At 36.2% G+C, this 27,153-nt stretch overlaps 1 protein-coding gene and 1 non-coding gene across 3 annotated transcripts in view; both read right to left on the bottom strand.

Annotated features, from left to right (window-relative positions):
- Positions 1-27,153, bottom strand: part of ROCK1 (Rho associated coiled-coil containing protein kinase 1) — a 118,802-nt gene that overhangs the window by 53,323 nt on the left and 38,326 nt on the right. The window contains exons 3-9 of one of the 2 annotated variants that reach the window (XM_065932490.1): positions 12,650-12,750; positions 11,991-12,128; positions 8,827-9,002; positions 7,942-8,026; positions 6,509-6,653; positions 6,050-6,188; positions 2,759-2,850 (exon numbers count right to left, since the gene is read on the bottom strand). In XM_065932490.1, the coding sequence (XP_065788562.1) occupies positions 2,759-2,850; positions 6,050-6,188; positions 6,509-6,653; positions 7,942-8,026; positions 8,827-9,002; positions 11,991-12,128; positions 12,650-12,750 (876 nt within the window). The remainder of the gene's footprint in view (positions 1-2,758; positions 2,851-6,049; positions 6,189-6,508; positions 6,654-7,941; positions 8,027-8,826; positions 9,003-11,990; positions 12,129-12,649; positions 12,751-27,153) is intronic. The other variant, XM_065932491.1, reaches the window with a different exon arrangement.
- On the bottom strand, positions 18,839-18,942 carry LOC136168024 (U6 spliceosomal RNA). Its single transcript, XR_010663190.1, has one exon. It is a non-coding gene; the product is annotated as a U6 spliceosomal RNA (small nuclear RNA).

Here is a 27,153-nt window from a genome sequence, read left to right as displayed (position 1 = left end):
TGTTTTGACAGTTACCACAGTTAACCATAAGTGTCTTCCATCAACTAAAAGGTGGATTAAGTAATGGCAATATCTTATCTGAAATGAGATCATGAATGGCAAAGTTTTTCAAGTAACCACATGTTATATATAAGACAGCATTATTAATAATGTGTTATTATATGTAATAAATGTTATTATTTTTTGTTTTTCTTAAAATTTAACCACCAACAAAATGCCAATCCCCTGCATTTCTAATCTATATAATACTGAACAGTAGAAATCATTAAATGGTACATGCTATTTCACAAGATCAAAGATGATGAAGTCAAACAGACTGAGACTTGAGTCCTGACACTCTCATTTGCTAGCAATGTGACCTGCAGAAAGCTATTTAGGTCTTCTAATTTCTTCTTGTCTTTAATCTGTCATTTCTTCAATTCTATCCCAAATGAGTGGGAAAAATTTTACAGTCTTAATACTTACTGCCTCTAAATTAAGAGTGAGTAAGATCAGGAAGCTTGTGGAAATTCTGCCAAAAATCAAGCTGTTTTGTATTTGTACCCTGCTCCCACACGACCAAGGAACAGATGGTGAAGATTGCCATTATAACTTGCAGACATGTAAGTGGTAAAACTACCAAAAGAACTATTATTTGCAAAACAGCAAGAAATCTTGCCAAAGAAAATTAGAGAGGCAAAAGAAAATTAAAAAGAACTATAACTGTTATATAATTTTAAAAATCTTGGCAGGTCAGAGAGGTCAGTTCAGAACAGAAGTATTCTTGGTATTTTAGGGGTGGGAAGTAAAGAAGGGGTAGGAAGAGAGAAAGGGAAGAAGAGAACAGTAACTTCTATAGACTTTAATTTTTGTTTCTTTTTTTACAGTAAGCACAAAATAGGAGTTATTAGGATTAGGGAACGCTCTCAAAAATGCTCAAGTACATTAAATCTAAGTAGACTGTAGCAAAACCATAGGTAAAAATATTAATCTGGAAAAGATACAGAAATGATAATAATACTACTGATAATACTACCTATTTATAGAAATTCTTTAAACATGCAGTTCATTTGATTTAAATCAATGACACAATTCATCTTATATGCTTTTTCCATAAACAGTTATATTAAGGAAGTATAATATCAAAAATGCCACTGCTGTGGATGCCTCAATTCCACTAGACTATGAGCTGTTTTCCTAGTGTCTGCAATAGAGCTCTGCTCAGGATATAGCAGGTGGTCAATGCTTGCTGACTAGACTGCCTCCTCTCCTAATTAATACCAACTTTCAACACACAAAAGGAATTATGTCTTCCCTACTTTTTAGAGTGAATTATTGTATGGTTTCTCTGGAGTTATTTATGCATAGCTTCAGTTTGAAAAAGAAGCAACAGAAAAGATATTACTTGGTAGTTTCTGCAGTTCTCTTTTAAATTTTCTCTGCTTTACAATTGTAAACGTATGTTTCCAGCCTTCTGAAACTTTACTGAGGGCATATTTGAATAAAAAACAGAATTCTTCAAAGCAGCCACTTATCATCTCACTCTACTCATCTCTGTCTTGCAAGCTTCTCTTGCAACAGAAAAACAATAATCATGTCACATTTACTTATGAGGAGGAGGAAGTTCTGTATTTCCCAGTGTATAACTGTTAATAATAGAGTCTCTCAAGGTGAGGCTGCTCCTGCAGCTTCTCCAGACAGCAATGTCAGTATCTGCAGCAGTGTCATTTCTTAATTTCCAGAAAACTTTATTTCCCCTTTTCCCTCCGTAGTCAGTTTTATAGCTTAGTACAATATATGTACTGTACCTGAAGGCAATATGATATATGGTAACAAGGCTATTTCACTAGTATTGGCAAACCTACATGATCTATCTCTTCAAAATTAAAAAGAATCATCTCTTGCAATCTAGATAAGCAGATCTTAAGAGGAATACCTAATTTGCAGCTGTTTCTAAAACAGCTGAGTTCATTGCCTAATTACTGTCCATTCCTGATGCTGCAGCAGGAAGTTAAGGGCTGAAATACACTATCCTTTCTCTGCTAAGTGAAAAAGGTAATAATTCCTGAGACGTCAGCAAGGGAAAGGTGAATTCTTGGTCTCCCAAATCCACAAAGATCATGGAAACCTTTGGTGCCATTATGATTTCGAGTCAGTTACATTAAACAAGGTTTTCTGTGAACTGTCATAATCTCAACTGTTATTAAAACAGGGATATAGTCTATATGGACTGAAAATTAACTTCTTGCATACTACAAATTTTTATTCTTTTTTTTGCCAAGCTGCAAGCCTGACAGAACCAAGCATACAGTAATTTCTTACCTGCTGACACAACTTAAATTCCGATAGAACCTCCTTGTGCTTTAGGTTTTAGCAAAAACAAGACAATAAACTTTTTTTTTTCCCCATGAGAAATATTACCTCTTAATTACTGACTTCCTCTACAATGAGATACTGAAGTCTAAACAAAGCAATTCAATAAAGATCAAGTATCACATTATGATTGCTGAGCCCAACTCCATTACATGTACATAACATTTCATCTTGGCATACTGAATGAAACACCAGAGAAGGAGCAGTGTATTTTCCGCAATATTATCAAACAGTCTCTCTCTAACCAGGTAGGACAACACTTACATAAGCTTTGGATTTTCATCAGATTTTGTGTGCTTTGGATTTTCATCAGATATACACTTATTTTAGGAAGACAGTTCCGATAGACTATTTACCACAACTACTTTCAAATATTCATTGTAACATGCAAGAGGAAACAACTTACTGTCTCGAAGTGTTTCCCAAGCCCACTGATCATTTTTGAAGAAGAGATGTCGTTTGATTTCTTCTACACCATTTCGCCCTAATCTCACCTCTCTGAATAGAGAGAAAAGGAGAAAAATCATTAATCATTTAAGATTTTATTACTATTATCTGTCATATTTATTTATGGGCATAATGCTAAGTTTGTGCAAGATGATAAATACAATTCTATGTCACCCTGAAATTATGTTGACTATCAGGATAATTTTGGGCATACATAAAAAATAAGTTGAAGACTGAGAATATTAAAGAATTTTTTCCAAAGAAAAACACACACACACCAAAAAACCCCACAGATTTATTGATCACCCATGGTTTCTCTACTGACAACAAATAACCAGATGAATCACTTTCCTTGCTTCATTAGCCTAACGAATTTTCTTGATAGGTTTTTTAATAGTGGTAAATATAATTTTTGTAACTAACAACTTTACGTCACACCAGCAGTTTACAAAAACTCCAAAAGATATTTTAAATTTAAAATTTCTATTTTATCCTCTAGTAAATATTTCTGACCAAACACCAATGACAACTAATTCTTGACCCTCCTACAAAATTGAGAACTTTATAGACTATGCCAAAGCCTTTGACTGTGTGGATCACAACAAATTGTAGAAAATTCTGAAAGAGACAGGAATACCAGACCACCTGACCTGCCTCTTGAGAAACCTGTATGCAGGTCAGGAAGCCACAGTTAGAACTGGACATGGAACAACAGACTGGCTCCAAATAGGAAAAGGAGTACATCAAGGCTGTATATTGTTACCCTGCTTATTTAATTTATGCAGAGTACATCATGGGAAATGCTGGGTTGGAGGAAGCACAAGCTGGAATCAAGACTGCCAGGAGAAATATCAACAACCTCAGATATGCAGATGACACCACCCTTATGGCAGAAAGTGAAGAAGAACTAAAGGGCCTCTTGATGAAAGTGAAACAGGAGAGTGAAAAAGTTGACATAAAACTCAACATTCAGAAAACTAAGATCATGGCATCCAGTCCCATCACTTCATGGCAAATAGATAGAGAAACAGTGGAAACAGTGGCTGACTTTATTTTTCTGGGCTCCATAATCACTGCAGATGGTGATTGCAGCCATGAAATTAAAAGATGCTTACTCCTTGGAAAGAAAGCTATGACCAACCTAGACAGCATATTAAAAAGCAGAGACAGTACTTTGCCAACAAATATCTGTCTAGTCAAGGCTATGGTTTTTCCAGTGGTCATGTATGGGTGTGAGAGTTGGACAACAAAAAAAGCTGAGTGCTGAAGAGTTGATGCTTTTGAACTGTGGTGCTGGAGAAGACTCTTGAGAGTCCCTTGAACAGCAAGGAGATCCAACCAGTTCATTCTAAAGGAGATCAGTCCTGGGTGTTCATTGGTAAGACTGATGTTGAAGCTGAAACTCCAATACTCTGGCCACCAGATGCAAAGACCTGACTCATTTGAAAAGACCCTGATGCTGGGAAAGATTGAGGGCAGGTGGAGAAGAGGACGACAGAGGATGAGATGGTTGGATGGCATCACCGACTCAATGGACATGAATTTGGGTGGACTCCGGGAGTTGGTGATGGACAGGGAGGCCTGGTGTGCTGCAGTTCATGGGGTCACAAAGAGTCGGACACAACTGAGTGACTGAACTGAACTAAATGGGACAAGCTACTGATCCTTGGCCTCTTCGGTAGGCACAGAAAAAAAGCATTTTAAAATGTGCCTTTGGTTGAGTTGGAATGAGGAACTCAGCACCGTGTGCTTTAGTAGAGCACTTGTAAACAACGAAAATCCCAAACTTTTTCATGAGTTAAGAGAAATTGCTTTAGATATAATAAGACACTTTTAATGACTTTCACTGACTCTCTCAGACTGGATTAGGGAACCTCTCCATGGTTCTGTGGCACATGATACTTGAGAGTACTTATCTCTGTACAGTAAGTATCTCACCTGCTTGTCTGCTTCCCACAAAGGGCTAGGACATAGTGGAGAAGAGGCAGTGCACCTTGTTCAATTCTATACCCCAGTATGATTTTTATATTAGACTACATTTATATAGTGCTTATATTAAAATAAAGAAATTTCAAAAACTATCATGTTTCAGGTTCTAAAGGACATGCTGAAGGAGAATAAATTAACTAATTAAAGTGAATCTGAAATTGAAACACATTTAAAGGTACAAAGCCCCTCTAGTACTTAAATTAACCACAAACAACCTTAAACTCTAAATGTAATCTTAGTAAGTCATCTGGTTCATATTTAAATTTTAGAAGTAAATGACAAGAATATATATATATATATATACACACATATAAAATAGGCCATTCCTGTCTCTAAGACCCTTACATGCATTTACATTTATAAAAAATGCTTGCTGAACCTTGAAAACCATGTCAATGAAGGAAGGAGGTAAGAAATACTAATACTTTTTTTTTATAGCTCTGCACTATCTCTTTAATTTCAAAAAGTATATGCCAGATATAATTAAATCTTTTTCCCAGCTTTACTGAGGTAGAACTGGCCAATAAAATTTTAAGATATTTAGCTTACAATGTGACAATTTTATATTCATACATATACACAGTGAAAGGATTCTCCCAACAAGCTATTTATCACATCAATCACTACACATATTTACTTTTCCTGTTTCGGCCGGGGGCAAGAACATTTAAGTTCTAGCCTCTCAACAAATTTCAACTACACAATACAGTATTAAATGGCATCAACTGGAAGACGCATCATCATTTTTCTATCACTAGGGGAAAAAAATGCCCTCAATTAAATTAGTACATGCCATTGATCTTAAGATGCACTCTAATCATAGAAATTTTAACATGTCTCTTAAAAAAAACTAAAACCCTCAGGGAATTCCCTTTCACTGCCTGGGTTCAATCCCTGGTTGGGGAACTAAGAGTCCGCAAGCCCATGCAGCATGGCCAAAAGAACAACAACAAAACCAGATCCAATAAAATATACTATCATCTTTATACTTAAATTTTAACAATGAAAAAAATTACAATCTGATCTAGTCATCAGAAAAGAATCTTTTACTATCTCAATTTCTTAGGTAAGGTAATTGAGATCCAGAAAAATCATAAAATTATATCAGGTTTCACTGTCATGAATGATTTGAAGAATGGTAACATTCTTCAAACATTTTTAATTTCAATAGTGCAAATAAAGGAGCTCAGAAATAGACCTTAAAAACTGAGCAGCAAAATGAAAGTTTCCTTGAATAGTGTTCCATGTTAAAATTATTTACCTGTCAGTAAGGAAGGCACAAATAAGATTTTTTGCTTCTTTTGATATGTCATTATCATCAGGGAAGGTAAGAGAATTTTTATGGTTCATAATTTTACTGTAAGTTCCAACCAGAGAATCTGCATAAAACGGTGTATCACCTGACAAATTGACAGGGAAAACAAAAGCAAATTAAGATATATTTAGAGAAATAAGCTTCAAAGGAAAAGTCAATGTTACTGCTTAATGATAATTAACTATGCATAAACTAAAAACATATACCAAATACATAAAAAGAAGTAACACATCAAGTTTGTCAAAACACACAAAGTATGTGTGTTTGGATCAGAGCTTGGATCAATCTGTTTTCTACTAACAAAATCAACATTGCTTACTTAATGTAGTATTTTATCAGAAGAAGCCAAGTCTAAGTACGGAGATGAACAACTGTTAGAGGTACATAAAATTCTCCTTTACTCACCTACAAGCATTTCATATAAAAATACCCCAACTGACCACCAATCACATTCTCGTCCATAATAACCATCGCCACCTTGAGATTTTAATACTTCAGGGGAAATATAATCAGGTGTTCCAACTGCTGTATCACATCGTACCATGCCTTCCTAAATAGAGGTTAAATTTTCAATTAGGATATAAATGTAAAGTGTCAATTATTCAACACAAGTTTTTTCTTAATATAACCTGTAGAACTCTAAGTCTTTATAAAAAGATCATATTAAAACCTAATGCAAACTTGTCAAAAAGTAATATATAACTTAATCCTATATACATATTATGTACATAATATATTCATGTGTGTACGTGTTTATAGATACTTTTACTTTGTAATAACATTCACTAGAAAGACATAGTGCATTTATTAATTTATTATTTCCCACTTATTATTCTTTTATTACTACACCATTTATTATTCCCCCAGTTGAAACAATAAGATGATCTCAACTGCAGAGAACAAGTAAATAAGGCAAATATGTTGAGAAACTGACAACGAATCACTCGATAACATTAATACATAAAAGGTGATTTAATTGTTTTTTACTAAAATAGTCATTCAATTTAACTATACTTGAAATAGAGAAAAAAACATTAAGAAGCGACTGTACACATATAAAACAGGAAGGCACATGCATGGAAAAAGGGCATAATAGTGTTAAGTCCACTGATCTCCGTTTACTATACATTTTAAACCTATCTCCAAATAAAAACAAAACTATATATACCTGTTATTTACTGTAGCTGGTATTAATGCAAGAGAATTATAAATATTTACACAAAAGTTCTCACATAGGGCTTTCCTCCTAACCAGTAAATTTCCTTTGGAAATAAATACAACTTTCCGGTTATTCTTCTATGATAAGTTTCAAAGAATATAAACTGTTTCAACTGAAAATAAAGCAGCATACTTGCTACTTCAGCCATGTACATGTTATTTATTATATAAACAGTGAGCATGGATATCTTTTATGACCGACTCCCAAAATAAGTAGTAAGATCTTTTCATGTTTAATAGAAGGCTAAGTAAGACACTAAAAAATACATGTATTACTGAAATCCAGTTTTTATGAACGTCGCATTTTAACACTGGCATTAGTACTTAGTGCCATTTAAACTAAGCCCATTTCTAGTTAAAATAGTGGACATTACAGAGTTATTTTAAAAGATTCAGTAAATCTGGCAATCCACACTTCCCCTAAATAGGGGAAAAAATAAAGTACCTACAAGTTACAAACACAACAGCAACACCATGGCATTTTAGTCCAACAAATAAGACAGGGCACATCAATTCTGTACATGGCCAGATACGGTTAGTAATTCTTAAATTCTTAAAACACTTTGTAAAAAGCATCGATCTTGAATTAGCAAAACTAAATTAAAATCTAATTATTTAACCTTATTCATCTTCATACAAGTACCAAAATCTGCTAACTTCAAATGTCCAGATTTATCCAGCAGCATGTTATCAGGCTTCACATCTCTGAAGAGGGAAAAAAAAAAATAGAGTATCTCTGAAACAGGTCATAAATTGATAAAAATTATATGAGGCAATGATTTTAGGTAAGATATCCTCACTCAGTTTAGGTAAGACCACCTTTAAACTATATGTGCTGTCTCTCCACATCTATAAACTGAACTTCATCAAGGAGACTCTCTCATAGGTTATGTCTCAGAAGAAGACATATAATATTCCTTTTGAAGCAGTTTGATTCTTCCAAGAGGAAAATCAAGTCATGTGAGAGAGAATAACTATAAAAAATGTAACATTCAAACATAAAAAGTAACTGAAACACACAAGATAGATAAATACATAAATAACCCTAGAAGAGGGTCTTAAGTCACTTGCATTTTTGTATCCCTGGCACTGAGCACAGCAATTGCACGGAGAATTCAACTGGTGTTTGTAGAACAAATTAAACTACCCTTCTAACAAATAAATACGATCTATTCACTAATCAAAAGCAAATTAATTTGAATATAAAAATTAAAAGCATTTAATACCCTGGAAGATACCTTAAAAAAATAGCTTATACATTTTACTTTTCAGGACACTATATAAAAGCCTTATTATCAAATTAAGAAATATTAAAAGAGTGTATTTATATCAACACTAAACTGAAATGTTAGAACTACAAATTTCAAAGTTTTAAATCCTGAAATACCACTTATGTCATATGGAAGAATAGGTGGACTCAGAGTGGGATGTGTTAACCAAATAAAGTACTTATTTTTAGCTTCTCTCTTTGACAAATGAGAAATTTTAAACATTTTTATCTTTACCTATGGATAAAACCCATGGAATGGATTGCATCCAATGCAAGAACTACTTCTGCAGTATAGAATCGGGCCCATTTTTCAGGCACATCATAGTTGCTCATTAAATTTACAAGATCTCCACCAGGCATGTATTCCATTACCATGTAGAGATAACGATCATCTTGGAATGCATAAAATAGCTACACAAATACAGAAGAACAAAGAAATTCATTAAGATTAAGCAAAACTGTTTCATTTAAGAATTGTCAAAAATAAAATAATCAAATGCAGTAGTTGTAAGCACTGTTTTTAAAAAGGAAATAAATACAAACGTGAATAGCACAACGAACTTTGCATATGTCAAGGAATTATTAGCTGGTTATTTCTGAGGAGTCGGAGACTTTTTTCTCTACATTCCCTATACTAATTAAATTACTTATACTGAGAATTTTAAAAAATTATAACAGTTTCAATAAAGGATATACAATTCTTCTAAGCAAAGATATATTGTAGTTCTAATTTAAATTGTGCATAGTGGGGTTTAATGTTAAATTTATATTGATATCACAATTTTCCAGGAGTCTAATAATTAGGCTTTAGTTTTAATTGTCTCTGACTAGCTGTGTGACTAGGCAATTACATAACCTCTCAAATTATCTGTGATTCTATCCTTTTTGGGAGACTATATGGAACTGTACTGGGACTATACCATATTTGACTTTTTTATACATGCTGCCCAGTCTGCATCTAGATGCCTGGCAGTTGGCAAGTACTTAATCAATGTTCAATGAACAAAAGCACAAATTTAATCTATAAATTGAGGATGTAGCTAATGGGGATTAACTGTCTTACCAGGTTGTTAAAAAGAGATTAGCGAATACTGAAAGCACTTTCTACAACAGGTGCTCAGTAAACAACTGCAGTCAGTAGGAGGAACAGCCAACAGAGAAGCAGGAAGAGGGCAACAGAGTCAAAGCAGGAAGGGGAAGGTCCATCAATATGAAATTGGCAATAATATCAGGCATAAATATATTATACGCCCAGGGTTGAAGTTAAAAGGAAAGCAAATTTACAAAAGAACATTCTTTTTTTCTTTTTTGGCCATGACATGCGGCTTGCGGGATCTTAGTACCCTGATTATGCATCGAACTGGGGCCCAGGGCATTGAAAACCCCAAGTCCAAACCGCTGGACCACCAGGGAGAATACAAAAGGACATTTTAAGTAAACATGGTAAGATTAGAACAGAACTAAAATAAATGAAATAAGCCCTAGAGAAAAATTATAAATTATAACTAATTTATCTAGGCAGTTATATCTTTAAATTCTTTTTGTATTTCATTTTTTTCAACGGCATTTAACGATTTTAGCTATGGATTTAGTAACTTTAGTTATTTTAGTTATGGATTTAGTAACTTATGGGCTTCCCTGGTAGCTCAGCTGGTAAATAATTTGCCTGAAATGCAGGAGACCCTGGTTTGATTCCTGGGTCGAGAAGATCCCCTGGAGAAGGGAATGGCTACCCACTCCAGTATTCTGACCTGGAGAGTTCTTTGGACAGAGGAGCCTGGCAGGCTACAGTACATGGGGTTGCAAAGAGTCAGACATGACTGAGTGATTTTCACTTTCACTTAGTAACTTTAATTATAAAATATATATTTAGAGGGAAGGATAAGAAACTAAGTGGTGTCTCATGACTATCCCAGGTTAACATGTACAGTGAATCACCCAGACACCATAATTAAAAAAACATTGCTGATTTGGTGGCAGTTTCCCTGTTTACAGACAATATATCAAGAAAAATAAAGCTTCAAATTCACAAGTTGTAAATTTAACCTTAAACATTTATGTGATGTTTTAAACTTTTTACACATTGAACATTCCCCATATCAGTGGTTCTCAACCAGAAAGGGAAACTGTTGGTGTCGCAAGGCCCCCACCCACCCACTCTCCCCAACACACCACAATGTCTGAACACAATTTTAGTTGCTAATAGCTGGTGTGTGGGGTGGGGAGGGCTGCTACTGGGAGGACCTGGGCAGAAGTCAGGGATGCTGTTACAAACCCTATATAAGGCACAGGACAGCCCCCAGCAGCAAAACATCACATGTCTGAAAGGAAAAGGAAAGTTAGCCGCACAGTCGTGTCCAACTCTTTGGGATCCCGTGGACTGTAGCCTGCCAAGTCCTCTGTCCATGGAATTCTCCAGGCAAGAGTACTGGAGTGGGTTGCCATTCCCTTCTCTAGGGGATCTTCCTGACCCAGGGCTCGAACCTGGGTCTCCTGCATTGCAGGCAGATTCTTTACCAACTGAGCTAATAGGGAAGCCCTTACATGGCTGAAAATGTCAACAATACCGAGGCTGACAGACCCTGCTCTATATAGCCGATACAAACAAGGACATTTCAAGTATAAAAAGCCTTATTATGCAAATCTTAAACATATTTCATATTTTTTATACCAATTACTATTATGCTTATTTAGGACAGTTTTCATTACATAGTATAAATAAAGAAGCTACAGAATTCATGCTAGGATTTCAGAAATTATCTAGCTTAGTAGTTTTACTCCATTTTTTAAACCAGAAAATCTTTTCCCCCTCACATGAAATCTCAGTAAGAATCCCAATATATAAGACACATAAAACAAGCAGCTGCTCTAATTGAAGCACCAAGAGAAAACCCAGAATGATAACCTACCCAAAAAACTGCTTGCTCCCATGACTCCAAATGAGGTACCTATTCAGTTGAAAATAACCAATCTAAGTCAACTTTCACATTTTTGAGCAATGAAACTGAGGCTCAAAGTTGGAAATAACCTGGCCACAACTTCAGGTAGGCCTGTGGCAGTCAAGACCAGGACTTAAAATTACTGACTTTCTGATATATTTTTCTTTCCACTGAAAAACCTGAAGCCAATACAATATTATTTGGAGGCCTAGATTAACTTTTTTTCCTTCCTTTCTCCCATGTTCTTCCATTCCATAAAATGAGAGACAAATATTTACTTCCTTCCTAGAGATGGTTCAATAACATTAAATTTTATGATTTTAAAAATGATGACATATTAGATACTTTTATAACTGCCAATAAATTCTCTCTTACTGTTCACTAAAAAACAAAGTCAGCCTCTCAGATATGTTAAGTTACAAACCCGTACAACAACAATGAAACAACACCAAAAGCATACCTGAACAACCCAAGGACTGTTAGCAAAAGCCATGATGTCCCTTTCTTCCCAGAAAAAAGCAGAATCAGATCTCTTAATCATTTCAAATTTGCTGAGGAGCTTCATAGCGTATACCTTCCTGGTGGATTTATGCCTTACCTTTGAAATGGAAAATAATGAACCTTTCATTAACATTTAAAGATCAGTGTCTCCACAACCAATTTACTAAATAATCTAACATTACTGTCTTGCTGTTTTAACGTCTCTTCTGAATTACCCCAGTAAGATCACGTTAAGGCTTTAAATACCATAAGTAATGTTAGAAAAAAAAACTTTATTCCCTATATTATGGCATCCATCCCCTTCTCCACTCTGCTATGGATGCTACTTCCTGTTTAAAAACTTACTATGCCACAGCATTTTAGATGGAGTAGTATCAGGAGTAAAGACTTCTCTTTTGATGCTTTAAACCTCTTCTCTACCCCTGAATGCTTGGGGAAAATATTTCACACTACTGCTGAATGAGACTCTAGGCTTTCCTATTGGTAGGCAAGAAAGTCTAGAGCAATTTAAAGCAAGACTTTTATAAAATCAATACTTTTCCAAAACATCATATGTTAAACAAACAAGTGGATTTTTTAATTTTAAAAAGATTTTTTAATCTCATTAAAACAACCTACCAATTGAACTTCTCCAAATGCACCTCTACCAATCACCTTCACTACTTCATAATCTTCAGCTTTCATTCGTAAATCTCTAATTTTATTTATTGTGTCTTTATCTGTATGAAAAGAGAAAGTATATAATTTTAAATCACTGAAGCAGTATAACTAAAACTGCTTATTTAACATTCAAGTTCTTGAGAAACAACAAAAACAAAGATATGCATTAAAAATTATTTGATACAGGTAAAATATGAAGTTGTAAAAGAGAAAAATGCTCAATGTGCTGAGAATTGTTTTCAACAAATTATGAAAAAGAAAAAAAAAACAAATTCTGGAATGACTTCACTCTAGCTGTTAAATAATTTTATTAAAATCTGACCAGAATTTTTTTTAAAAAAACAAACATTATACTACACATATACTGAAGATAATTAGTTAATTAGTTCCTGGTATTTTTAAGTATATATCAACTTTGAACCAAATGGCCACAGGTAGATATTTTAGATTAATTAAACAAATCTTTTTATCAAGTCAGTTTTGATAATCCTTTTAAAAAGATATAATTTAAAATATCAAAGGTAAAATAAACATGCCAAAGAATCACATACTTATTACATTTCTCTATTTGAATGGAGACTTTAACTTAAAACACACAGTGGGAATCTGCAATTATTTATATAAACCTGTCACACTACAACTACAATAATTTAAAATCCCCACTGGGTAGATATTCTAATTCCTAATTTGGTCATAGATTAAAATAGGGCTATTTTAATCCACATGGGTCAACATTGGCATGAGATTACATGGAAAAGCTTCACATTTCAGAGTTGTACAAAATACAGGGCAGCTGTTAAACTTAAATTCTAGTTACTAATAAAAGCTGCATATAATATCTTGTCTTTCTTTTGAAATGCACAATTTAAACTCGTGTTTGCATATGGACTTAAAACACATGCAACAGAGAGTAAACTTTCACACAGGAATAATATAAGTACATTTAATTTTAGATCAAATATCTATTGCAAATGTATCAGCAAGATATAAACAATAATCAATTTACTGCAGAAACATTTGTGTTAACCATGCAGTCTCTATAGTAATCACTGTAGATACAGAAATGTAATTTTAAAAACATAGTCTCTGCTTTTATGCATTTCAAATGAAACAGAAACAAATAATAATACCAAAAAATGCAAAAAAGGGAAATAAAGCACAAGCACAGAGTTTGTGGAATACCAAGGATGACACCTAACTAAGCCTGGCTGAGAGGGAGATGGCAAGAAAAGGCTTTCTGGAGGTGACAGGACCTGAAACAAGTCTTAAGAATAAAAAAAAAAAAAAAAAGAGTAGCAGTTAGCTAGTTGGGAAAAAAGAAAAGAGAGACTAACAGGCAGATGGGCAAATATCAGCAAAGGCAGAGCAGAATTGTTTGCATTGCTGAGGCATCAAGTCTGTGGGAAGGACTTGAAAGAGAGGCTGGAGAGTCCCAATCTAGTTAATAAGGAGCTTGAACTCTACCTATAGGCCAACAGCTGTAAAATTACAATTTCATCAACAAAAAATATTTTTTCACATTAAAGTTTAAAAGCAGTACAATGTGGAAACAGATAAAAGCGTTCTGCTTCAAGAGGATCGTGGTGGTGGGTGGTAGCAGAGGAATTATTTTGTACACCTCTCTACCGCAGTCCTGAAGAGACCTGTGGGGTCTGCTGGGAACTAGAACCACCACCTGAAAACCACCATTCTGTGCGGGAAGCCATGAAAAGAAAGAAGGTATAGAAACAATATAGTCAAATTTACATTTCAGCTACTCCAGCAACTATGTAAAAGATAAATTCAATAAAGGCAAGGCTTGGGGGGGGGGGGGGGGTTGCAGATAGAATTTTAAGAGTACTGTGATACTTTAGATGAGAAATAATGAAGTTATGAACCAGGTAATGAGTTATATGATAGCCTATGGAGTTGAGAAAGATCCCTGGCTCTGGTTATACGAGGCTTAGAGCCATAAACAGGATATTAAGTCTGTAGTTTTGGGCCCCGAAAATATGTCTGCTGCAAATTTATGTGGAAGTAGAGATTTCACTGCTTCTTTTAATTTCTGACAGCACAACTTACAAAGCTGCTCAACATGACTTGTGATTCAGACAATATTAGTTGTCAAAATGACTTCATTACATTTCAGTTTTGCAAAGAAGTGCTGTTTTGCCTTGTAATTTTAGGTTAAAGCAAAAACTGATGTCCAAAGTCAGTGTTCAATGGTAATTCAATGACAGTTGGGAGTGGTTCTCTTCATCAAGAAAAATCTTCATTTAGGTCAGTTCTTCCTACCACGCAAACTACCACAGACTGGGTGGCTTAAACAGACATTAATTTTCTCCTGGTTCTAGAGACTCAAAGGCCAAGATCAGGGGCCAGGGAGTTTGGTTTCTGGTGAGATTTCTCTTTCTGGTTTGCTGGCAGCCAGCCAGCATCTCTGTGAGCTCACAGGACATCTTGTGTGCTGTGCAGGTGAGGACACTAACCCTGTCACCAATCCCATTTTATCAGAGTCCCACCTTTATGATCTCATTCAACCTGAACTGCCTCTTGTTTGACCCTATCTACAAATACAGTTATACCGAGGGGCGAGAAATTCGACAGATTTGGGGGGTACACAAATCCATAAACAATCACAATGAAATGTTACCACTGCTAAGACACTGACTTGCTGTATGCAAAGATAAATGGAAATATTCAGCTTCAATTACTGTCAAAAACGTACAGAATTGTTAATGTGTAAGTCCACAAGACTGAATAGGGTTTACCACTGATACCGTGGTTCGGTAACATATGATAGATCCAAATACTTTCCAAAAAGTACTTGCTGACGTATAATACAAACTGCAGGCTTTAAATTTTAAACATCTTGTGTTTTCACAAGATCTGTTAGTTCAACTAAGCCATTTCCTGCACCACACACAACTTTAACTACCATCCTGGTCACGCGTCTCAGCAGACCCCACTTCAAGTCGTACTTAGTGTTTCCTCAACTATCTTGCCTGTACTTGTTCCAGGCAGACTATACACAGAGGTTAATTCTTTAGTCACTTCAAACTCAGCACTGATCGTTCAAATAAGTAAGAGTCAAGGAAAATCACTCAAAATTATCTTGCTTTTACACTGTCTATTGCTGCTGCTCCCAACAGTCTTGGTGCTTTGAGCAACTACTGTTCTTGCCAAGAAGCTAATGGTCTTAAGGAAGTTACTCTCTCTACACACATTTGCTCTGCTGCTGCAAACACTCAGGATCGATCAGCAAACAGCTCTGTGTGGCTAACAAATAAGCCACTTGTAAACTTACATAAGGTCGTAACATCATTTTCTTCCTTTATTTTGTAAAGAAAATTCTGCTGTGATGGGATATTCCCTTTTAAATGTCCCAGGCTTTCCTTGCTGTTCCTTTCCTGTGAGTTGGGAACGCGATGGCGAGTGCTCGCTCTGCTCCCGTCAGTGCCCCCTGCACCCTCTCAGCACGGCCACAGCGTCACTGTGTGACACAACGCTTCCCCCTCTAACTTGAAGAAATAATCCACACTTCACTGGGGTGCAAACTAACAACAGTCAAGCTCACTTTTCTTCTCCTTTTCTGTTCTGACATGATGGGCATGCACTGACAATGGGGAGAAAATAAAATGCTGTGGTATGGTGACACACGTGAGTTACAACTGCAGCACTGTGACCTAGTGTGCTGAGCAACGGTGTGAAGCAGTAAGGAGGTCGCGTGTGGTTTCTGTCACTACTCAACTTCCCAACTTGTCCTGTGGCAGAAAAGTAATCAATCTCAGACAATACAGAAAAGAATGAGCAAAGCTACGTCCCAATAAAACTTTACTTATGGACACTGAAATCCACATAATTTACATGTATCGTGAAATATTACTAATCTTTTGACTTTCTATAAATTATTTTTAAAAATATAAAAACAACAACAAAAAAAAAACCCCCAAAAAATAAAATAAAATATAAAAAAATAAAAACCATTCATAGCTCATAAGACATCCAAAAACAGATGGTAGGCCAGATTTGGCCTGTGGGCTGTAGCTTGCCAACCCCGGCTCCGATGGAAACCCAGCTCCCCTGACTCCACTTTCCCACCAGCTCTACAGTGGTGCCCTTTACCCTCCACGTGCTCACCCTCCAGGGGCCCTGGAAGCGGGACAGGGGAACCCCACTGCCATCCCTACACACTCACCCAGTTTTGCTTTTCTTGTTTACAAGGTTTATATCTCCCACTACCTCTTACTGTCACTGTAATCTACTCACCCCCAGCTCATCACATCTCACTGCTAGATAATTCTGGTTTCTGGTTTACTAACCTTCTCTCCAGTATTCTCCTAATTCTTCAGGATTTTAATACACCCATAGATGATACTTCTAATAACCTGGCCTCTCAATACCTTTAACTTCTCTCTTCCAAGGAACTTGTCCTCCACTTTATCTCAGCCACTCATTTCCACATACTAGATTTTATCAATATCAGTAATTACAGTCCTCCCTTCATTTCAAATCCTACACTCTCTAAGCACTCGCTTAACTTTCCTGCTCACTCCCTCCAACAACTCAACCCCGACAATCCCCAGCTCACCAAGATCTCCCAACCCACTAACCCTATCTGGTTTTACTGTACCTCACTATACTGAAAGGTTCTCTTTCTTATCTACCCAGCTTAAATTACACAAGTATTATAATTACTCACTTGCATACACCTTTAATGCCTTGGCTCTTTTCTGCCTCATTATAGTTTGGCAAAACCATAATTTCAGCTAAATCTAACTCTATAGCTAACTCAATGTCAGCACCCATGTAGTTGAATACGTCTGGATAAATACATAAAATCATACTGACAGATCCCACTTTAAATCCATAATCGCAAACATAAAGCATGCCCTTAATTCTGCTTGGCAATCATACATTTCTTTAGTATATTCACTCTTCCACTCTACTAGAGACCATAATTCACATTTTCTTTTCTCTTTTCAAACCTCCCACTGATTCTTGTTCACAGTTAATGACTGTGTTGGCTACCACCCTGAAACGATGAAAAGAAAACTGTCATAGACTTACCATTAAATAGATATGTTTATATTATATATTCATATTCAACTACCAGCATGTGCCCTCGTATATTTGGTTTCTTCACTTTTACTATTTGAGAAAACTGCTCTCTCACACCAATCCCTCTACCAGTGATGTCATCCTCACCAGCTCAAGGACACTGATCCAGCAATTCTCCCCTTTCTGCTGTGTCACTAGCTTTCCCCTTCCTAACTGGATCATATCATGCCATTTTCACTCCCGTCTTAAACAAACAAACCTCTTGACACCATTTCTCTCGCTAGCTACTGCCCCATTACTCAACCCCACTATGGTAAAATTCCTCAAAAGCTGTCTGTACTCTGTCTAAATTCTTCAGCTAAAATCCTTTTGGGGTAGTCTTTGGCCATTACCTTTCTATCAAAATTGCTGGTCAGGGAGTTCCCTGGTGGTCTAAGCAGCTAGGATTCAATGCTTACACTGCCAGGGCCTGCGTTCAATCCCTAGTTGGAGAACTGAGATCCCACAAGCTGCGCGGTGAGGTCAAAATTAAAAACAACAAAAAAGCCAGAATAAAACTGCAAGTCACAGGTGACCACCATGTTGCTAAATTCCCAGTCTTCATCTTGATATATCAGTAACTTCTGACAGTCTGATGACCCCTGCTATACTTACTCGACTTCCAGGGTACTACATTCCTACAACAGTACCAAGGATAATCTTTTTCCAACATCAAATGATTTCTTCTCAGCTGCTTTTACTAGTTCCTCCTCTTCTCCCAGATTTCTTCTTCCTTTTTTTTTTTAAATTTTTTTCGTTTATTTTTATTAGTTGGAGGCTAATTACTTTACAATATTGTAGTGGTTTTTGTCATACATTGACATGAATCAGCCATGGATTTACATGTATTCCCCATCCCGATCCCCCCTCCCACCTCCCTCCCCATCCCATCCCTCTGGGTCTTCCCAGTGCACCAGCCCCGAGCACTTGTCTCATGCATCCAACCTGGGCTGCTGATCTGTTTCACCCTAGATAACATACATGTTTCGATGCTGTTCTCTCGAAACATCCCACCCTCGCCTTCTCCCACAGAGTCCAAAAGTCTGTTCTGTACATCTGTGTCTCTTTAAAAATATGGAACGCTTCACGAATTTGTGTGTCATCCTTGCACAGGGGCCACGCTAATCTCTGTATCGTTCCAATTTTAGTACATGTGCTGCCGAAGTGAGCACTCCCAGATTTCTTAACACTAAATCTTCTCAAGGCTCAGTCTTTCATGATGCATTCTTCTGTGTTTACACTCATTTATTTGGTAGACTTTTAAAAAGCACTGACACGTCAACAACTCCCAATTTTTTTTTCTTCAGTTCAGACCTCTCTCTGAAACTTATGATTTAAATATTCAATTGCTTATACAATATATCCACCTAGTTAACAGACATCTCAAATTTAATGTATCTGACTCAAGAGGTGTTCTCACTTCAAACCTCTATCTAGGATTTCAACATGTCAGGTGATGGGTCAGTTTTGCTTGGGGCAAAAACCTAGGGGCATTCTTGACTCCTGTTTTATCTTTTACTCCACATCCTATCTGGCTGACTCTGCTTTTGAAATGCATCTGGAACCTAACTTCTCACCCTCTACACTGCTACCATGCTGGCCCAAGCACCATTATGTCTTCTTTGGACTACTACGATCGCTTCTAAACTGTAATCATTTCTTAACTGATTTCTGGTGTCTAACCCTGTCTCTCAATAGTCTGTTCTTAACACGGGGCAGTACTGTTACAACACAAGTCAGATCATGTCACTCCTCTGCTCAGAACCCTCTAATGTCTTGCCATCTTACCCAGAGCAAAAGTTAAAAATCTTACGATGGCCTACAAGACTCTACATGACCTACGCTCCCCATTTCCTTCATTCTCTGACTGCTATTCTCATTCCTACTATTCTCTCCCTTGTTAACCCTCTCCAGCTGCAGTGGCTTCCTTGCTGCTGTCCAAACATGTCAGGGACACTTCTTATGGCCTTTCACTGGCTGTTCCTCTGTATGCCATTTTCTATCCTTAAACATCCACATGGCTAACCCTCTCAACTACTTCAATTCTTTTCTCAAATAACACCTTTGAGTGAACCCTATCCCAGTAACTGTACCTAAAACTGCAGAATTCTTAGAACTTCCAAGCCCATTTTCCCCAAAGTAAACATTAATCTGTTTCTTATGAAATTTAATACTAGCAAAATTATAAAACTGCTAAGCCCTTATTACTTCTAAGACCAATAAGCAGGAATGTGTGACCACCAGATCCTTTTAACAATTTGTGATTGTCAACTGTGTTGAGCCAGGTGACGCTGGCAGAAAGCTAAAATTCAGAGAAGTATGAATTCAGAGTGGAGAAGGAAATGGCAACCCACTCCAGTATTCTTGCCTAGAGAATCCTGCGGATGGAGAAGCCTGGTGGGCTGCTGTCCATAGGGTCGCACAGAGTCGGACACGACTGAAGCAATTTAGTGTGCATGCATGTATTGGAGAAGGAAATGGCAACCCACTCCAGTATTCTTGCCTAGAGAATCCCAGAGACAGGGGGGCCTGCTTGGCTGCCGTCTATGGAGTCGCACAGAGTCGGACATGACTGAAGTGACTTAGCAGCAGCAGCATAAATTCAGAGAAGCACGGGTAGCAAGGATGAAATGGGCAAACTGAGTCACAAGAAAACACTGTAAATTCTGACAGGCCACGAATTAGCTAATCATCTCTAAATAAACACAAGTCATCAATAGAGAGCACAGAAAGATTGAAAATTTATAGTTTCAGAGTTATGAAAAATTAAATATTTCAATCACATACAGACTCTCAAACTTTCTAGAAAGCAAACAGATGGTTTTTCTTTAGAGTATTTTTTTTAAAAATCATACGTTATACACAATAAATTTTACTTATAGGAATACATATACGTACAATAGAGTATTATAAAACATTTAAATTGTGTTACTGAAAAATAATTACGTAGAATGTTGTTCAACATATGATGTTAAGCAGAGATTAAACTGCATGTGGTATATGAACGCAATTTTCTAGAAACATAAATATATACTGGTATATATACAGAGACAGAAAAAAGCCAGAAGGGAATATACCAAAATAATAACTGCAGTAGTTTCCAAGTATGGTGGGATTAGAGATTATTTTATTCTTCACATTTTCTATTTACTTCAAGTTTTCTATGATTCTGTTGCTTTCTAATGAGAAAAAGATATATTTTGCCTAGTTTAGGGTCCTCGATTATAAAGTGCATCATATTTTATGTATCACTATAGATTGTAAGACATCCCTAATTATTTAAAAAATGTTTTAAGAAAATGTCAGAATAAAGTATGGCAATAAAGGCTGTGTACAATGCACTATTTGTCCAGTAAACTGCCACATGTTGCATAAAGAAATCCAGTACACTTTGCAAACTTCTAGAGTAGTCACAGCAGTCCTAATAAGCTCTAAAATGATCTAAAACATATCTAGAAAATCTACAATGTACGATTCAATTCCCTAAATCCTGATTTTGTTTCAATACAACAGTTTATAATAATAATAAATTATTCTATGCCCAAATAGGATTCAAGCTCCAGGAAGACGGGCCATCTTTTGCCAGTGTGCACACAGATGTAAACACACATAAGAGTAATCTAGTTTGAGAAACAGATCAACAAAAATCAAAACCAAACCCCAAACTCCTCAACACAGTAAGATGGCTGTTAGATCTCATTCTCCAATCTTTTATTTCTAGATACTCTCAACAATGCTCTGTCAATGCCCAGTTACTTGCAATTTCCCACACAGATGCTGCTTCACATCTCCAGTCCTTTGCAGATGTTGATCACCCACCTAAAATGACTAGCCCCACTTTATTTGAGCAAGTCACTACCAAGGAAGACCTAATTCTTTATCCATCTCCTCCTCAACCATTCCTGATCCCCTCAATCTGGGGGTGGGGGGGTGGGCGGGGGTGTCTGGTGTGTGTGGGGGGGGGTGTGGTGTCTGGTGTGTGTGTGTGGGGGGGGGGGGTGTCTGGTGTGTGTGTGTGTGTTGAGCAAGTCGCTACCAAGATCTAGTTCTTTATCCATCTCCTCCTCAGCCATTCCTGATCCCCTCAATCTGGGGGGGGGGGGGGGGTGTCTGGTGTGTGGGTGTGGGTGTGGGTGTGTGTTTTGAGCAAGTCGCTGTGTGTGTGTGTGTGTGTGTGTGTGTGTGTGTGTGTGTGTTTTGAGCAAGTCGCTACCAAGATCTAATTCTTTATCCATCTCCTCCTCAGCCATTCCTGATCCCCTCAATCTGATAGGCTGCCTACTGCGCACACGCCATGTGTGCCCCCCTCCCCAACTCTTTGAAACTCGACGTGTGTGTGTGTGTGTGTCTCTCTGTGTGCGAGTGTACGTGTCCATCCCCAACTCTTTGCAACACCATGGATTGTGTGTGGCCCGCCAGGCTCCTCTGTCCATGGAACTCGCCAGGCTAACATATCCTACTCCAGGGGAATCTTCCTGACCCAGGGATTGAATCCGTGTCTCCTGTATCTCCTGCACTGGCAGGCAGATTCTTTACCATTGCACCCTGCCTTCCTCCTCTGGGACACCGCTATTTCTCTATTGTTTCATCTGTCAACATGGCCTGGGGTTGTTTGTATTTCTTCTGTTAGATTGTATGTTATCATTTCCTGAAGGGTAGAGACCACACTTCATTCATGAATATGTCCTTGATGTATCCATGTGCTCAGTGATACTTACTGAAACATATGATGATATTATTTACAAATGGCCACACTCACTCACTGCTCTTATCTGTTCAGGAACAACGTATATGTTCAGGCACATACATTTACTCCAAAATAATAAAAGTATATTTAAAAAATCAATTAATATTTTTTATAATATTAAAAAATCAATCGGGTTTCTCAAAATGTTAAACAGAATTTATATGACTTGAGAATTCTATATTCAGGCATCTACCCAAGAGAAATGAAAATGTATGCCCACATAAAAACTTGTGTACATTCACAGCAGCATTTATTCACAATATCCCAAAAGCAGGAAACAATCCAAATGTTCATTGACTGATGCATGGATAGATAAAATGTGGCATTATCTATAAATGGGATATTATTTGGCAATCTGAAAGAATGAAATACATGCTACAACATAGATGAACCCTGAAGAGATCATGCTAAGTCTAAAAATTTAGTCATACTGTATGATCACATACTGTATGATTCCAGCTATAGGAAATATCCATACTGGCAAATCTATACAGTCATTCCCCAGGGTTGGGGAACTTGGAGAGAAATGGGAAGTGACTGCTAAAGGGTATGGGTATGGGTATGGGGTTTCTTTATGAGATGATAAAATGTTCAAAATGTAACTGAAGTAATGACTGAACATTATAAATGCAGACAAAAACCAATGAACTGTACACTTTAAATGGATCAATCTTCAGTACGTAAATTATATATCAATAAAGTAGTTTTTAAAAAAATCAATCTTGGGTTTGGCAATGATTTTTACAAGCAATATCAAAAGCACAATCCATAGGAGAAATAAATGATAAATTAGAGCTTGTCAAAATCAAAAACATTTGCTCTGTAAGATAGTATGTAGTCTTCTGGGTCTGGAGATGTAGCTTATTGACACTCCTCCACACTAAGCATCGACTGGACTGGAGATCAGATTCCAAAGAATCAAGTACGAAAAGGAAAAATGTAACTTTCCAAGGGAGAAGCCTGGCAGACACTATCTTAAAACAAGTGATAAAGGTGAATATTATCACTAATAAATCAGGATGATATCACATATATCAAATATAATGTGATGAGAAGCACATGTCATCTCTGTGGTACCCATCCTCAAAACCCATAACCCCTGTGGAATTATGAGAAAACACTGGACAAAACTAAACTGAGGAAAGTTCTGCAAGATACTTTGTCAATAATCTTCAAAACTGTCAAGGTCATAAAAATAAACAAGGAAAGCTTGAGAACTCTGACAGACTGGAGACTATGGAAAAATGGCAACTAAATACAATGCTATATGCTAGACTGGATTCTGGAACCAAAAAAAAAAAAAAATAGGAGATGAGCGCAAAAACTGACATCTAAGTATGCAGTTAATAGTAATATGCCAACTTTAATTTCTTAGTTTTGTCAATGTACCATGGCTACATAAGATGCTAACATTACAGAAAGCTGGATGAAAGGCAGCTTCAGGATACTCTGTACTATTTTTGCAACATTTCCATGAGTTTATTCCAAGATAAATAATTTATTTTAAAACTAAAGAGAATATTTAACATTTGTGTATGAAAATCTGATTTAGTAATATTTTACTTGTAATAACTTCAAACAAGATCGTGTAATACCCTAAGTTAGACTGCATACTACATTCAATTTTATGGCTCCACTAAAAAAATTCTGACTTTTATACCACTTTCTGGTATAAAACTGCATTTTGGCAATACATATATCGAAATGCAAGCTGGATGCAACTTTTGACTCAGAAATTCCTGGAATTTACTCCAAAGAAAGGAAGAGCAAGTGTACCAAGTTGTATGTACAAAAATGTTAATTACGGCCTTAAATAGTGAAAAACTGGGAGGAAACTGAAAACCACTTATTACAGAAACAGTTTTTAAAACCATGGCACATTTATTCATCAGACTATGTGTATTCATTTAAAAATATGTGTTGTCCATACTCACTGGCATAAAAAGACACTCTACACTGTGCTTTTTCACTGAACAAGCTATGGATAGCTGACAGAAATGTCCTACTGATTTTTATTTGGGCTGTTCTAACTTTTTGCCCAAATGACAACATAATCTATCGATATTCCAAAGTATTTGCAGACCTGATTTTGCCAGATACATTTAAGTATTAGGTTATGCTCATTAAGAGTATTAGTTTTAAAATATCCTGTCTAACTTCTCTCCAATATACCTCACCAATCCTAGATATTATTATCTTTCTTACTCAGATTGCTGGGGATTAAGGGCGTTCTTATTTTAACCTACATTTCTTGACATATTAATGTGTTTGTTCATCTATTAACTGCTCATTGGTCATTTTTATTTTTTTTCCTTTATACTACATTTTCAGGTACTTTGTCCACTTTTATAGTTTCTGTTTTTCCTATGGACTGGAAGGATCTCTTCAAACACTAGGAATATAATTGTTTTACATATGTTGTCATTTTTTCCAGTTTTCTTTATATATATAAAGTTTTGAAATGACAAAATCTGTCAATGTTTGCTTTACAGTTTCTAGCCCTGTTATCTTGCTTCAAAAAAACATTAAAAATTCATTCTCTACTAGGAGATTATACACATAATATTTAAAATTTCATCTAGTACTTTTTCGTCTTTACATCGGTTCAAGCTGTAGAGACAATTTCATTTTCCCTGCATATATCATTTAATAAGCAGAAAAGTATCATGATTTTAACAAGTTTAAAAAATAAGTATTTTAAACTTTGAAGCAAGCCTGAGTAATGAAATATTAAGACTTTAAGATGGGGGGAAAGAGGAACAAACTTTGTGATGATCATCACTGCCTGTTTACATATATATAAGTATCTAATTAAGTGTATAATCCATGAAATGTTGTTTTGGGAAGAAATTTAAGTAGCCACTACAGAAAAGAGAAACTCCATTAAAATACTGTACAGTAGGTTACTAAACATAATTACTTGGAAAAATAAACACTTGAGATACAATCTTTTTACAATGATACATGTAATTTACCCTTTAGTGCAGTGATTTAATAACAGAACCTTTTGAAAGGGGATACCTCACTGTAGTTTTGATTTGCATTTCTCTAATAATCAGTGAGGTTGAGCACCTTTCCATGTGCTTTTTGGCCCTCTGTATGTCTCCTTTGGAGAAATGTCTATTTAGGTCTCTGTCCATTTTTTGATTGGGTTGTTTCTTGATATTTTCGGAAATTAATCCCTTGTCCTTAGCAGTGTTTGCAAATATTTTTCCCCAGTCCATAGGCTGTCCTTTTGTTTTAAGGTTTCCTTTGCCATGCAAAAGCTTTTACGTTTAATTAGGCCCCATTTTATTCATTTTTTAAATTTCCATTAATCTAGGAAGCAAAAAATCCAAAAAATAAGTTATTGCTGTGATTTATGTCAAAGAATGTTCTGCCTATGTTTTCCTCTAAGAGTTTTATATTATCTGGTCTTACATTTAGGTCTTTAATCCATTTTCAGTTAATTTTTTTATATGGTATTAGAGAATGTTCTGCGGTCCCGTTTTCCCAGCACCACTTACTGCAGAGACTGTCTTTTGTCCATTGTATCTTCTTGCCTCCTTTGTCGCCGACTAATTTACCATAATTGCACAGGTCTGTTTCTGGGCTTCCCACATTGTCCCACTGATCCCTGTCTGTTTCATACGCGTCCACACTGCTCTGACTCGTGTAACTCTGTGGTATAGTCTGGAGTCAAGGAGCTTGGTTCCTCCACTCTATTCTTTCTCAAGCTTGCTTTGGCTATTCAGGGTCTTTTGTGCTTCCACACAAGTTTAAAATATTTTGTACTAGGTCTCTGAAAAATACTGATCCATAAATTGCCTTGGGTAGGATGGTCATTTTAACGATGCTGATTCTTCCAATACAAGAACACAATATATTTTTCCATTCTGCTTGTGTCGTCTTCAACTACTTTCATCAGTACCTTAGAGTTTTCAGAGTACAGGTCCTTTGCTTGCAGGTTTATTCCTAAGTATTTTATTCTTTTTGATGCTATGGTAAATGGGAGTGTTTCCTTAATTTTTCTTTCTGATATTTCACTTTTAGTGTATAGAAATAAAATAGATTTCTGTATATTAATTTTGTATTCAGCAACTTAATTCATTGATGAATTCTAGTAGTTTTCTGGTAGCATCTTCAGGATTTTCTATGCATAGCACCATGTCATTTGCAAACAGTGACAGCTTTACTTTTTTCCAATTTGGATTTCTTTTAACACTTTTCTTCTCTGACTGCTGTGGCTACGAGTTCCAAAACTATGTTGAACAGAAACGGCCAAGAGTGAGCAGCCTTGTCTCGTTACTCATCTCAGAAGAAATGCATTCAGATTTACACCATTAAGTATGATGTTAAGGTCTGGTCATACATGGCCTTTATTATGTTGAGGTATGTTCCTTCTATGCCCACTTTGAAGAGCTCTTATTATAAGTGGATATTGAATTTTATCAAAAGTTTTCTCTATATCTATTGAGATGATCAGATGCTTTTTACTCTTCAATTTGTTATTGTCGTGTATCACACTGATTGATTTCCAGATATTGCAGTATCTTTGCATTCCTGGAATGAGTCCCACTTGATCACGGTATAACATCTTTTTACTTCATTGCTAGAATTGGTGTGCTAGTATTTCGCTGAGTATTTTTGCATCTAC

Source organism: Muntiacus reevesi, chromosome 4 (genome assembly GCF_963930625.1).
Source record: "Muntiacus reevesi chromosome 4, mMunRee1.1, whole genome shotgun sequence".
Lineage (NCBI taxonomy): Eukaryota > Metazoa > Chordata > Mammalia > Artiodactyla > Cervidae > Muntiacus > Muntiacus reevesi.
Note: the sequence above shows the minus strand (reverse complement) of the source record. Positions and strands in the feature narration are given on the sequence as shown.